Source organism: Dicentrarchus labrax, unplaced genomic scaffold, assembly GCF_905237075.1.
Source record: "Dicentrarchus labrax unplaced genomic scaffold, dlabrax2021, whole genome shotgun sequence".
Classification (NCBI taxonomy): Eukaryota; Metazoa; Chordata; class Actinopteri; family Moronidae; genus Dicentrarchus; species Dicentrarchus labrax.
In genome coordinates, this window is record NW_026136705.1 from 1,946,027 (window position 1) to 1,960,176 (window position 14,150).

The window sequence follows — 14,150 nt, forward strand, 5'->3', positions numbered from 1 at the left end:
GATTTTCTGAAATTTTACTGAAACAGAAAAATAACCACAGCAGACTGAAAGCCAATTCTTTTGTCAAAAGAAAGAATTATTGTGAATAAGTGGCTGCCATGGCAACATATAATTATTATAAGTAACTGTTATATATACTATACTGTATCTATGATGTGCAGAATATATTAATATATATATTAAAGATGTGAAGAAATTCAGCCTAATACAAAAAAGATTGTATTGATAATTAATAATTATTATTAATAATCTGCTACTTTAATTTTTCAAGTAATAAACAGCAAACATATCTGGTTCCAAGCCATCCAGATTCCCAAACAGTAAGACTCTTGGGATGTAGATAATTACAATGGGCAGTTTTAGCCACACTTTGATCCAGACCTCTGGGCCTGTGCTACGAAGCAAGGTAACTGGCTTATCTTCCTGATTAACTATAAAACGTGGATATGTTTTATGCTGTTATGGCAAAATATGCTCCATCTGTAAACTTCTCAGAGCAGGTTATCTTGGTGGTTAACTCGATGTTACCCCTATAAATCATCTCTCCTCCGTCCTCCGTCCACAATCCTGTGGAGAGGCACATTTGGAAGACGCAGACGGATTGTAAGATTGGAGGGGAAGGATGTTTGGCAACCGTAAGAATACTGTAGTTTATCCCGATTATGTTCTCTATGAAAGATAGCGATTTTCATCGTAGGGAATTCAGCCATGTGCTGCCCACAAGCCTCCCTGACTTTGTTGGCCGCCACAGTGTTAGAGTCGGCCATGAACTTTTCTTTAAACTCTTTATATCTGATATTATCATAATGTGTTCTTCTGGGGATAAATGCAGAGCACGGGTCATAATGAGAAAAGAGAGCTTAGAGAGCCATTGCCAAGTACCCTTTAGCCAGGTTGAGTCAGGTACAACACTTCATTGATAAAACCCTGGAAGTGTAACTGTACACAGACATTGAATGAATGAGAGTCTTTCTGTCTGCAACTCCTGTGAGAGGGTGGGGGTAATTGAGGCTAGTTCTGTGGAATAAGCTGTTCCTCAGAATGTTTGTTCAGGCTGTGGTAGATTCATTTGTCTTCCCAAAGGACAAGGGGACAAACAGAAATATCTCAAACATCCCTCTACTATAAACCAACACAAAAATTACAGCAAACTTAACAAACTACTCAGTTTTACTCAGTTTGATCGATGACCACAATATACTTTCAGCCACAGACTGACCCAGCCCCGAACATCAAAAGCGGTTTGGAGGCCCGTTTGTATCTCTCTCGTCTGCCATCAGACTCCACAACGCCACAGCACCCAGTATTTCCAACCCCCGCTGACTAAGACTGGTTTAAACTCCAACCTACAACGCACAAACTTTTTGCACAACTATTTATATTCAATTTCTACATGTACAGTTTAGTTTTAGTCAAGCTGCTCAAATATTTGCACACCATTCTTACTTGAATATTGCATAGTGTATATACTTTCATTTATAGTCTTATATTTTCTATCATATTTTGTATTATTTTATTTTGTGATATCTTGTTGTACCTCCACTTTTTGCACCACATTCCCCTGTGTTGCTGTGTCAATTTTGAATCTATCCTAAGGGGGATCAATTAAGGTACTGTACATCATCTTATCTTAGAACGTCTCAAAGGGGTTCTTGGTGCAACCTTTCACAGATGGTTGTAGTTAACCCCATGAAAGGATTCCAGATGAAACCTTTATAAAAACCTCTACCTAGAACCCAAAAAGGGTTCTCCTATGAGGACAAGCATTAAAACCATAAATGGTGTAGCATGGGTCAAGGGAGAGCACATTAAATTTTGGAGCAGAGCTGAATCATGAGGCAGATACACACTTTAGGTCAAAGTTGATCACGTCCTCCCCAGGTTGGTGAGGCACGTGGAGTGGATCTTGTTGATGTTTCAGGATTACCTCTGCCAAGAAAATAAAATAACACAAAACACTTCAAGCAGATTGTGGTTCTTTTAAGTATATAAACAGTAACACGGAAGACAACACCAGCAGTAATACAGAATTAATCTGCTGATGTTCTGTTTTTTTATTGTGAACAAATTCCTTGAAAACATCAAAAACCAACAATGAATGTACAGTATCATATAACAAGCATTCACTTTTTATCCAAAGCCTGATATATCCTGATATATTCCTCTCTGGCATAAAGCTCATTATTGTCCAGATCTATTAAAAAAAAATGTGCCACACTGTTGCACTGGGTGACGTGTCCCCAACAAATGCACGATTTACTCCTGTTTGAGTGAAGTTTGCTAAAAACTACAGTGAACAGCTGCTTTAATAAATTATGATCCTGTTTTGAAAATGGAACAATATACTTGTTTGTAAGAAGGTACATCATCAGTTTGAGTTAATGGGCTTCGGGCCACCGATTACGAAAGTCTGGAAGTCTTTCATGATGTTTGTTGACAATCCAAAAAAATATAGACTAACACCATCCTCATCTTTTTACATTTAGCGAGAAAGTTAATTCTTAATAGATCAACGAATGCAGCATTAGGATTGAAAATTATTCTTTGCTTGTATGTTTTGCAAATGTATATATTTTTGAACCCTCCTAGGTCTCCTGATATCTGAACTCCCTCAGTGCAAAACATGTGAAAAAAGAGAAAATCACACACACAAATATGGAGTTAAAGGATAGGTTTAAGACTGAATCACTATAAGTTTTTATAGAAATAAACATTATCTCTTACAGGAATGTGAACATAAAAGAAGATAAAGATGTTGCCTTCAAGTATATATACATGTATGTATCTATAGTATATGTAGATTCTTTCAAAGCATTTTGACTTTCTGAATGAAAAAACAACAAAACAGTGCAACCAACAAGATGATTATCTAATCTGTAGTTTATAAAACTTTTCTTCTATTAATCAGAAAGGTGGGAAGTTAACCTTTTTGTCATATGCCAGCACCATACTCTGAGTAATCAGTCAGTTGTTTCTCTAATAGATTTGTTGTGAAAAAACCCTCCAGGCTAGACAAATATTATAATGCATTATCATAGATTAAACTACCCAGCAGTATCTAAAGTAGTTACAGTACAACTAGCTTATGCTATTGGTATATATTGGACTTTTGTATACTTCCTTCCCTGAATACGACTTACTTGCAACAGTATTTCTAGACTGTGGTATTATTTTCACCTAAGATCTAAGTACTTCTTCCACCATTGAATGAGAATGTACTTTAATGCATTTAAAGCATTTAGACTGCATGTTATTCCAGGTTGCAGAAGCAGAATGAAAAGAACTGATTTTCCTAGCTCAGTAAAAAAAAACAAAAAAAAAACTGCAATATAATCCAATCCCACAAAAATAGTAAGGGCCTTATAAATAAATAAAACCCAGCGTCTATCACACCTTACAGAGAAAGCGGGCCACCCAACCTTATACAGCTCACAAAGATGAGTATTATAATCAGACATGTCTATTACACCACAGGTTGCCTGTACATGTGACTGAGAGTGTGAATGGTTGTCTGTATGGGTCAGTCCTGTCATAAAGTATTTACCTCGTCTCTTGCCCAGTGCAGTGGAGCCCACTGATTTTAAATTCTTTATTGAATAAACTGAATATTTTGAGCATTCCAGAGGATGAAGCATTCAGATCCTTAAGTACCAATACAAAAATTTAGAAATCCATCAAGTAAAAGTCATACTTAAAAGTATTATTGTTTAAATGTACTTCATCAAAGTATTAAAAGTAAAAATGTACTACTAATTTAGCAGCATAAAAAAAACTGGTGGTTTTTAGTGTCTGACCAGAACCACTTTTGGCAAGGGACTCGGAACAGTGTTTGCTTGGATGGGCTTTTGCTTGCTTGGTTTTACTAAGTTTTCCTGTGTAAAGCACCTTCTGTATTAAACGAGACATATAAATAAATTTGCCTCGCTGTGTCTTGTCTTGCTAAGGCTTACCCGGGGTCAGTGGAGTGGCAGATGATTGTTGGATAGTAGTTGCTGGATGACTAGTCATGGCTTTTTCTGGAATGGTTGTAGTTTTGTGAAGACTTGTTGGTGGAAGAGTTGTAGTACTGGTTGTTGTGGTAACATGGCCAGTTGTAGTTGTGGGAAGGGCAGATGTTCTACTGCCAGATGTGGTAGTAAGAGGAGCAGATGTAGTTGTAAAAGGGCTGGATGTGGTACTGGGAGGGCCAGAGGTGTAAGTGGCAGATGTAAGAAGTGTACACAGTGGGCCAGATGTGGAATTGGGAGAGGCAGATGTGACAGCAAGAGAAGTTGTGGAACTGGGAGGGGCAGATGTGGTAGGTTTGGTAGAAGTGGGTTCCTCAGAAGTGATAGCTGGTTGAGTCAAAGCTGTGGCTGTTACATCAACCCTCTCAGAGTTTGTTATTTTGGGCACTGCAGTTGCAGTAACTCTCACGCAGAATATTGGTCAGCATATTAACATCATATTTAAAGTCACAGCATGAACAGCAGCTACTTTTTTTCTTCTTTTTCCCAGCATGACTCATCACTATGTTATTTGCTTCTGCTTTTAATGGTACACAGGTATCTTAAAACCTGACTGTTGTTTGTACTAAAATATTACAGATTTGATTACAGAACAGCTAAATTAAATATTTATTTGAGTTTGGTTATTGGCAAGTCAAAAATTAAGGGTTGGGGGAGTTCTTATGACCAATGCTATAATAAACCTTTTGAAGGTTGCATTTATTTTGACTTCCAGATGTGTTCCTACCTTTATCCTACTTTGAGTAGGCCCTAATTAGAGACATTATATGCATGACGGCAATCAAAGAAAAAACAGAATCCTTTTAGAGAGCCAGATTCTTTCCATTTCATGGTTTGTCCATTCCCCTCATCATAAATATGTTTCTATTTTCACTTCAGCTGTTTTGAGAAGTAAAAGGTGCAGCAGTGTCTGCTTACATGTGTCAGTCCCATCCTTCTTGCCCAGTGCACACTGGTATTGACGCCAGTTCTCCCATGATACTCAATGGGATGGGCAGTACGTTTTTTTGCAATTGCCAAAATACAAAAAATGGTTCTTGTGGCACAATTACTGAAACTACTTACCTGTGTATCTATTGACCAGGTATCCTAAATCACAAGCAGATTGTCAGGAATGCTGAACCATAAGCACAGATGCTGTAATTTCGATGTTATTCACATGAAGCTGTCAGACTGTCTGGCTGTACACCTGACTGAGAGTGTGACTGGTTGTCTACATGGGTCAGCCCTGTGATAAAGTGTTTTCTGGTCCTGTCTTTACCTCGCCTCTTGCCCAATGCATGCTGGAATTGGCTCTGGCCCTCTCATGACAGGATCCAGTAAAGAAAATATAAGGTGTGTTGTGCAAAAGTTTAGGGTCAAAGACAGCAAAGAAAAGCAGACTCTGATAAAAGGAACCTCTGATGGAATGATGCCATGATGTAGCAACATATTTTTCTGAGCTCTCACATCACCATCTATAAATTCAGAGTCACCTTCAAATGGGAGACTGTTACACCACCTAGTGGGATTTTTATCTAATCCTTAAGCAGTTAAAAGTACAAATACAAATACAAATAGAAATCACAAACACAACACAAATTGTTATTCAAGACAGAGTATTGTTAAACATATCTGGAGACTAGGGGGATTTTTTAAATATTTCAACATTGTATTTGTGTCTTGTGTATAGGCTTCTTATGTGGTGAAATGAAAATCTCTAACAAGGAATAAAGAATTTTATATTGTATGAGAAAGGTTTGCCATGAAAAAAAACAAACAAAAAATTCTATACAATTATTTACGTGATTAGAAGAGCTTGGCTGTAGTTCCCTAAACCAAAAAGTACAACAAAATAAAAACCCTTTCTTTTCTTGTACCATAAATAACCCTTAAACCTGAAAAATCTATCAACTTTGTATCAAGTTCAGTTAAATGAGCTTCACAGATGCACTCACACATGAAAGTCTTAATATTGTTTTAATGAAATGTATATGAACAGAGGCAGGCACATGGTAGTATTGATCTAACAGTTCATTATATGTGATTGGACAATTTAACATCTGATAAATGTAAAGACCAAAATAAACAAATTAACAAAGAACTGCATGTAAACACTGTTAGAGCAGGAAGAATGACAGCTCTATAAACTGCTCAACAAAGATGTTTGACGAGATGTTTATTAAAGCTCTCTCTTCATCGTCATTTTGGGTCATCCAGTGAAGCTTTATGGGCTGTTTGATTGTTTTTCAGTGCACCTTGGTCATGTAATAATTTCACTGGCTGTAAACAGTTTTTATGTACAGTTTTTCTGATTAATGTTAAAAAATACTGAGTTAGGCAAGCTTATTTGTATATCACATTTCAAAATTGTCTGTATAAGTCAAACAAAGTGCATTAGAACATCATTCAAAAGCATACTCAAGATATAAAGTTAATTCAAGCAGAATATATTGAAGGATCGTCCCCCCTTTCAGTGCTGAAAGATTTTAATCAATATGACGTACACTCATTGCTTGATTAAATGCCTGGTATGAATACTAATTACACATGAATCACCTGCTAGTTGTAACTGTGGTACTGGTATAATGATTGGTAATAGGCAATGACTTTCTGGTAATGCTGAAAAATGTATATTTGATCAAGAGGAGGACACAGCAGTGAGGCATTTGGGGTAGATGTGATAGAAAGTGGGCCAGATGTGGAACTGGGAGGGGTAGATGTGTCAGTAAGAGGGGCAGATGTGTCAGTAAGAGGGGCAGATGTGGATCTGGGAGGGGCAGATGTGTCAGTAAGAGGGGCAGATGTGGAACTGGGAGGGGCAGATGTGTCAGTAAGAGGGGCAGATGTGGAACTGGGTTCGGCAGATGTGCCAGTAAGAGGGGCAGATGTGGAACTGGGAGGGGCAGATGTGTCAGTAAGAGGGGCAGATGTGGAACTGGGAGGGGCAGATGTGTCAGTAAGAGGGGCAGATGTAGTAGAAAGTGGGCCAGATGTGGTACTAATAGGGGTAGATGTGGTATAATGTGGGACAGATGTGGAACTGGGTTGGGCAGATGTGCCAGTAAGAGGGGCAGATGTGGAACTGGGAGGGGCAGATGTGTCAGTAAGAGGGGCAGATGTGGATCTGGGAGGGGCAGATGTGGTAGAAAGTGGGCCAGATCTGGTACTAAGAGGGGTAGATGTGGTAGAATGTGGGACAGATGTTGATCTGGGAGGGGCAGATGTGTCAGTAAAAGGGGCAGATGTGGAACTGGGAGGGGCAGATGTGGTAGAAAGTGGGCCAGATCTGGTACTAAGAGGGGTAGATGTGGTAGAAAGAAAGGTAGATGTGGTAGAAAGTGAGCCAGATGTGGTAGGTTTGGTAGAAGTGGGTTTCTCAGAAGTGATAGCTGTTTGAGTCGGAGCTGTGGCTGTTACATCAACCCTCTCAGAGTTTGTTGTTTGGGGCATTGCAGTTGTTGTAAACTTGGCCGGTGTCAGTGTAATGGCAGATGATTGTTGGGTAGTAGTTGCTGGTTGACTGGTCATGGCTTTTTCTAGAATGGTTGTATTTCTGTATAGACTTGTTGTTATAACAGGCCTACTGTCTGGTGGACCTGTGGATTTGGTAGCAGCAACAGAAACTGTTTTGGCTGGAATAGTAGAAATAAACTCAGGTGGAATTGCAGGAGTTATAACAGACATAAGAGTGGTGGTGGAGGTTTTGGGAACAATAGTAGCAACAGGATGATCGTTGTTTAGATGAGGTGTTGTAGCAGGTTTACGGGCAGAGACAACAGACCCTACCACTCCTAAAAATACACTCCCTCCTATTCCACTAAATAATCCTGCTAAACCAGCCCCTAAAGCCGCTCCTAGGCCTCCAGAAAACAATCCACCCCCTGGAATAGGTAATGATGGAACTGGACCTCCTCCTCCTCTTGGACCTTCTGGTATTTCTTGCTCAGTTTCCTCTTCCTCTTCCTCATCTTTCTTCTTTGTAGTTGTAGTTTTTGTGGTTGTAGTAGTGGTTGTGGTCGTAGTGGAAGTAGTTGCAGTCCTAGTTTTGGTGGTTGTTGTAGTTTTGGTGGTTGTTGGTGGAAGAGTTGTAGTTTGGGGTTTAGTAGTTGTAGGAAAAGGTGTCGTCAGCAGGGGAGTGGTTGTTAGTAGAGTAGTAGTAGGTGGTGTATCTGTGGTTGTAGTTATAGTAGTGCCCAAAGTGGTAGCGGCAGTACTTGAGGGAGTACTGCTTGTTGTGGTTGGTGGAGGAGCAGATGTAGTTGTAAGAGGGGCAGATGTGGAACTGGGAGGGGCAGATGTGTCAGTAAGATGGGTAGATGTCGAACTAATAGGGGTAGATGTGGTAGAAAGTGGACCAGATGTGGTACTAAGAGGGGTAGATGTGGTAGAATGTGGGACAGATGTGGAACTGGGTGGAGCAGAAGTGTCAGTAAGAGGGGCAGATGTGGAACTGGGAGGAACAGATGTGGTACTAAGAGGGGTTGATGTGGTAGAAAGTGGGCGAGATGTGGTACTAAAAGGTGTAGATGGGGTAGAAAGTGGACCAGATGTGGTACTAAGAGGGGTAGATGTGGTAGAAAGTGGGCCAGATGTGGTACTAAGAGGGGTAGATGTGGTAGAAAGTGGGCCAGATGTGGTACTAAGAGGGGAAGATGTGGTAGAAACTGGGCCAGATGTGGTACTAGAGGGGTAGATGTGGTAGAAAGTGGGCCAGATGTGGAACTAAGAGGGGTAGATGTGGTAGAAAGATGGCCAGATGTGGTACTGGGAGGGGCAGATGTGGTACTAAGAGGGGCAGATGTGGTAGAAAGTGGGCCAGATGTGGTACTAAAAGGGGTAGATGTGGTAGAATGTGGGACAGATGTGGAACTGGGTTGGGCAGATGTGGTTGAAAGAGGGCCAGATGTGGTACTGAGAGGGGTAGATGTGGTAGAAAGTGGGCCAGATGTGGTACTAAGAGGGGCAGATGTGGTAGAAAGAGGGACAGATGTGGAACTGGGTTGGGCAGATGTGCCAGTAAGAGGGGTAGATGTGGAACTGAGAGGGGCAGATGTGGAACTGGGAGGGGCAGATGTGTCAGTAAAAGTGGTAGATGTGGTAACAGAAGGTAGATGTAGTAGAAAGTTGACTAGATGTGGTACTGTGAGGAGCAGATGTGTCAGTAAGAGGGGCAGATGTGTCAGTAAGAGGGGCAGATGTGGTACTAAGAGGGGTAGATGGGGTAGAAAGTGGACCAGATGTGGTACTAAGAGGGGTAGATGTGGTACTAAGAGGGGTAGATGTGGTAGAAAGTGGACCAGATGTGGTACTAAGAGGGGTAGATGTGGTAGAAAGTGGGCCAGATGTGGTACTAAGAGGGGAAGATGTGGTAGAAACTGGGCCAGATGTGGTACTAAAAGGGGTAGATGTGGTAGAAACTGGGCCAGATGTGGTACTAAGAGGGGTAGATGTGGTAGAAAGTTGGCCAGATGTGGTACTAAGAGGGGTAGATGTGGTACTAAGAGGGGTAGATGTGGTAGAAAGTTGGCCAGATGTGGTACTAAGAGGGGTAGATGTGGTAGAAAGTGGGCCAGATGTGGTACTAAGAGGGGAAGATGTGGTTGAAACTGGGCCAGATGTGGTACTAAGAGGGGTAGATGTGGTAGAAAGTGGGCCAGATGTGGTACTAAGAGGGGTAGATGTGGTAGAATGTGGGACAGATGTGGAACTGGGTTGGGCAGATGTGCCAGTAAGAGGGGTAGATGTGGAACTGAGAGGGGCAGATGTGGAACTGGGAGGGGCAGACGTGTCAGTAAAAGTGGTAGATGTGGTAGACAGAATGGTAGATGTAGTAGAAAGTTGACTAGATGTGGTACTGTGAGGAGCAGATGTGTCAGTAAGAGGGGCAGATGTGTCAGTAAGAGGGGCAGATGTGGTACTAAGAGGGGTAGATGTTGTAGAAAGTGGACCAGAGGTAGTTGTGGGAGGGACGGAAGTAGTTGAAACGGGTGGTGGGCATTTGCAAGTCTTATTAAGAGTTGGGTACAACTGAGTGACAGTTGTGTAGAGAGGACATTCTCTTCCTGGAAACATTGAACTTCCCAGTTCATTATGGAGCTCTGCCAAGGTCTTCGTCTGCAGATATTCATCACCACCTCGGATGTTTTGTTCCCAGTGCGCACTTGCTAGCCACCTCCTCGCACGTGTACTGTAGCAGCAGAATGCTGACCAGAGCATGGAAGGAATATTGATCTTGTTGTTGAGAAAGTTGTTGGTGCTGGGCTGTGCTCCAGTTACCAAAAAGCCTTCTCTATTATCATTATTGTTGATGCAGTATTCATGCAGAACACACCTGATGCAACTCTCCATGTTCGCCCAGCTTCCACTGTTGAATAGGATGTCTTGTGGAACAGCATTAGTCAGGGTAAAGGTAGATATTTTATCATTTTTGGTAGACGCATAAGAGCTTGGAAATAAATGCCCTCTGTTGAACCCTCTGCTGTTACTGTAATCTGTGTTTCCAGCTTGGTAGTAGTAGATCTTCTTTTCGTTTGCTCTCTTCATGTTCTTGTCGTTAGATTTGTTCTCAAGCTGTAACAATTGGAAATCCATGTTACTGATGCAGGCAGAGTAGTAGTAAATTACATTAAATTCACAGTAACAACTTGGTTCCACAAAGTTATACAATTTAAAATGAATTTAGCAATCATGTGCAATGTTAACCTGATACTGGGTAAACTTATGCAGTGGCCTAAGTCTGAGTTATTTTGATTGATTCTCCTTATTTCCTGTGACTGTGATTATATCAGCTTTTAGCTAAAGTATTATTATTATTTAGCTAAAGTACTTATTATAGTACATACATATTTTTTTAGCTATGTACACTTGGCTTATCATCCCAGTTTCCTTTGATTTCCTTTGATTATAATATTATTAATATAATTTCAATTAGTTGATGACAGTTAAAACATGTAGTTCTGTAGCCACTGCTATGGTTGTGGATGTACCACTGCTATGCATTAGTATGTAAAAGTCACCCCAAAACGTAATATTATTGTGAAAAAAACATAACAGAAGTCTACCTGTGGTTCTATATTCCAAGGGGCAGTGGGTCTCGGGATGTTGCTCTTCCCAATGTACTTGTAAGCAGAAAACACTGGGATCTTGTTCTCGGTGTCGTAGAGTGTCACAAAGCTTCTATTGTTGTTCAAAGTCTGGCAAATGGGTTTGTATCTGTTCTGGTTCAGGATGTTCCCTCCCTCCAAGATTCCCGGGATATGTGGTGGAGTTTCCTCAAGAAGAAACCCTGCACAGTCTGACATCGACCCCACCACTTCAGCTACTGTGGGAACGATGGATAGAAGGAGGAGAGCAGCGAGGGGCAGGAGGCACCACATCTTCAGTGACCCCATCGTCAAACACTGTATCACTGGGTCAGAGGAGAGAACAAAAAGAATCATTAAACTTCGCAGTTTAAGTTACATTTACAGTTGATTTCCGCCAGTTTGAACCACATTGAAAAGTTGACTGTAGTTGACCAGTATGCAAACTATACCATGGCTTTTGGGGGAGCTCACTTTTTCTCCTTTGGGGGGGGTTATAGTTTTGGATATCTCCTGATACGAAGTTAATAAAATTGGGCTGTCATGCTTTAGTGGTGATGACAAGAATAGTAGTATATTTTTTAAAGTGAATTAGTGATCAGTCACTTTCACACACACACATCATGGAAGTTTGTCCAGCCTCTGCAACGTTTCTGCAAATCTGACCAACCGTAGTTTCCCGCACTACAGTCTTGTTTTCAATATTCTGTCATTAATGCTGTGCTTCTGGGAATGACAACACGTACAACTATGATCTGTTTTGTCCCAAACTCGTACATCACCATACTCATTTCCTTGTTCTCTGGTAAAAAGATGCATTATTTCACTTTCTACTGCAATTTAATTGAGGGAAAAAATGCTTAAAACATCACTACATGCATCACAGTTTTCTATAAAAGCTGCCATATAATCTGACATTTTAGGCCAAAAAAAGCCCACAAAATTCTGGAGAGGTTGATATTATCAATATTTTGGGGGAGCTCAGTTCTCTCATGTCAGGACATGTATTGTAAACTGCAGATTATTTGTATAGAGGCTGCAGGTTTAAATTATTATTTTTTTAAATTACAAATACAAAGATAAAAAATTAAATGAAGCATAAATGTGTGGGAAAATCCAAGAAATGCTTACCTCCCCTCTGAAGATCAGCTAAATCAGTGTTCTTCAGTTTATGCAGCAGTGGAAACAAGACTTCCTCAAGTATTCCTCAAATATGAACTGAGCATAAGGAGGAAGTGCACTGTGCTATAAGCTGTGTTATATAGCACCGTAAACATCACTGGAGGTCCCTAAGTGTGATACACACAGTAAATTGTTAGCAAAAAGGAGGAACCTGTCGCCTAAGGAGAGGTGTGAAAAGGAGTTCTGTTTGAGAAATTCAGTATCTATGAATTTTATTTCAGTGAGGCAGTTGGTCATGGTGTACAGCAGTGGAGACTTTATAGCAATGGAAGTGGACATCATGTCAAAAGATGATATAACCATTTCAGTTTATACTTTTATTCAAAATATGGTTAAAAACACACCTTTTGCTTAATATTAGTGCAGTTACTGCCACATGATAACAATATGCTAACATGTTTTGGCTGATTTTGTGTCTGAAGACAAGAAAGTCAAGCAGCAGTTGTTAAAAAGTTGTACATTGTACTCTTAGGTGTCCCAATATGAAAAAGTGTACAATCATTATTGCTTAAGTAAATATATGAGGATGGATTACACATCTCAAATAAGTTTAAAGTTAGATTTTTCAATCATACTGAAACTAAAACCAGTTTTAAAAAAAACAAGCATGTAAAAATGCTGCTATATTCCTTTAATAGCATTGTGTTATCTCTTGTGCATTTCTGGAAAGCGGCTTTCTCAGAAACCCATTGTTCCTCTTTTACATGATGACCCACCTTACAAGGTCACAGAAAATGCAATCAATGAACAGGTTTCTAAATTGCTTAAAGTTTCTTTTCATACAAGCTTAAAACCAAAATAATGGATCTTGACTTATTTACAAATGTTTGCACCCAGCATGCCAGAAATCCTTAAAAATCTTTAATATAGTATGAAAGAAAGAAATGAGGAGGACTGAGAACAGAACTGAAATGTTACTGAAGTAGAACATCACTGATCACCTCCTCAATGGATGTGTGATGTGGTGAAATACTGTAGATTGTATAGATTAGAATAGGACTGAACATTTTAGTTTATTCCCTTCTGCTTTGTCCCCTTTTTAACTGTATTTGTTGTTGATCACTATTTCATGTTATAGCTTTTACTGCTGCAGTTATGTGTCTGTCTTTATACACTGTACTGTATAAAGTAAAGATGACTTATTCACTTTTATGTAGTATATTAAAAATGCAGAAAATGTGCTAGTGTTTTTAATAGTATGATATCAAATGTATATATTAAAAGATATAAATTAGTAAGAAAATGCAACAATAAAAGTGAGTGGGACGAAGTTGGATTGGATTTTGAAATGTGACCTCAAGTGCTAGTTATTCACACTTAAAGAGAAGAATATTTCTCAGAAAAGTTACCAAGTGAAAGATTATACTGAGGCTGCATCGGGTCACTGGATCAATAAACTGTGGTATCTCTATTTAAGAGAAATGAAACTATGCTTCTAAGTCAGATCCAGCTTGAATTCCGAGAACTGTTATTAAGACAGACAAACAGACACGCAGACAAGGCAAGCGTTTTGCATTTACTGTCAAGATTCAACTTTGTCTTAGCAACTATGTAATACTTGTGCTTTTCCCATTACATTATAAAGGGAAATGCAATAGCTGTTTGACAATCAAACACTTGTAGAACACACAAGTCATAGGCAGGAGATTAGGATGGACCTACAGGTCTGCATCCTGCAGGAGTATTAGCAACAAAAGCACTTTGGTTAGGTTTAAGGAAAGATTGTGGTTTAAGCTAAATGTTAATAAACTAAACATGCTCCTGCTTCAAGTCACAGTTTTCCTGACATCAAAAGAAAGGTCTGCTGCAACAACAACTTATTAAAAATTCACTCGTCAGACTTCTAACCAGACCAAAAATATATGACGACATTGCACCTTTCTAAAATCTCTGCATC

At 39.8% G+C, this 14,150-nt stretch overlaps 1 protein-coding gene across 1 annotated transcript; it reads right to left on the reverse strand.

Moving 5' to 3' along the window:
• Positions 1 to 8,042: 8,042 nt before the first annotated feature.
• Positions 8,043 to 14,116, reverse strand: LOC127363527 (uncharacterized). Its single transcript, XM_051400070.1, has 4 exons — positions 12,203 to 14,116; positions 11,051 to 11,397; positions 9,513 to 10,559; positions 8,043 to 8,611 (listed from the first exon to the last, which is right to left on the reverse strand). The coding sequence occupies exons 2-4, from the start codon at positions 11,378 to 11,380 to the stop codon at positions 8,171 to 8,173; spliced, it is 1,818 nt and encodes a 605-aa protein (XP_051256030.1). The 5' UTR covers positions 11,381 to 11,397; positions 12,203 to 14,116; the 3' UTR covers positions 8,043 to 8,170.
• Between the last annotated feature and the right edge of the window lie 34 nt (positions 14,117 to 14,150).

Bases quoted from the DNA above. Each gene is read 5' to 3' on its own strand.
- LOC127363527 (XM_051400070.1), bottom strand. From the start codon at position 11,380: ATGGGGTCACTGAAGATGTGGTGCCTCCTGCCCCTCGCTGCTCTCCTC. The intron at 10,560-11,050 runs GTAGACTTCTGT...CAATTGTTACAG, and splicing joins CTTGGAATATAGAACCACAG to CTTGAGAACAAATCTAACGA. The intron at 8,612-9,512 runs CTTTCTACCACA...CATCTGGCCCAC, and splicing joins TTAGTACCACATCTGGCCAA to TTTCTACCACATCTACCCCT.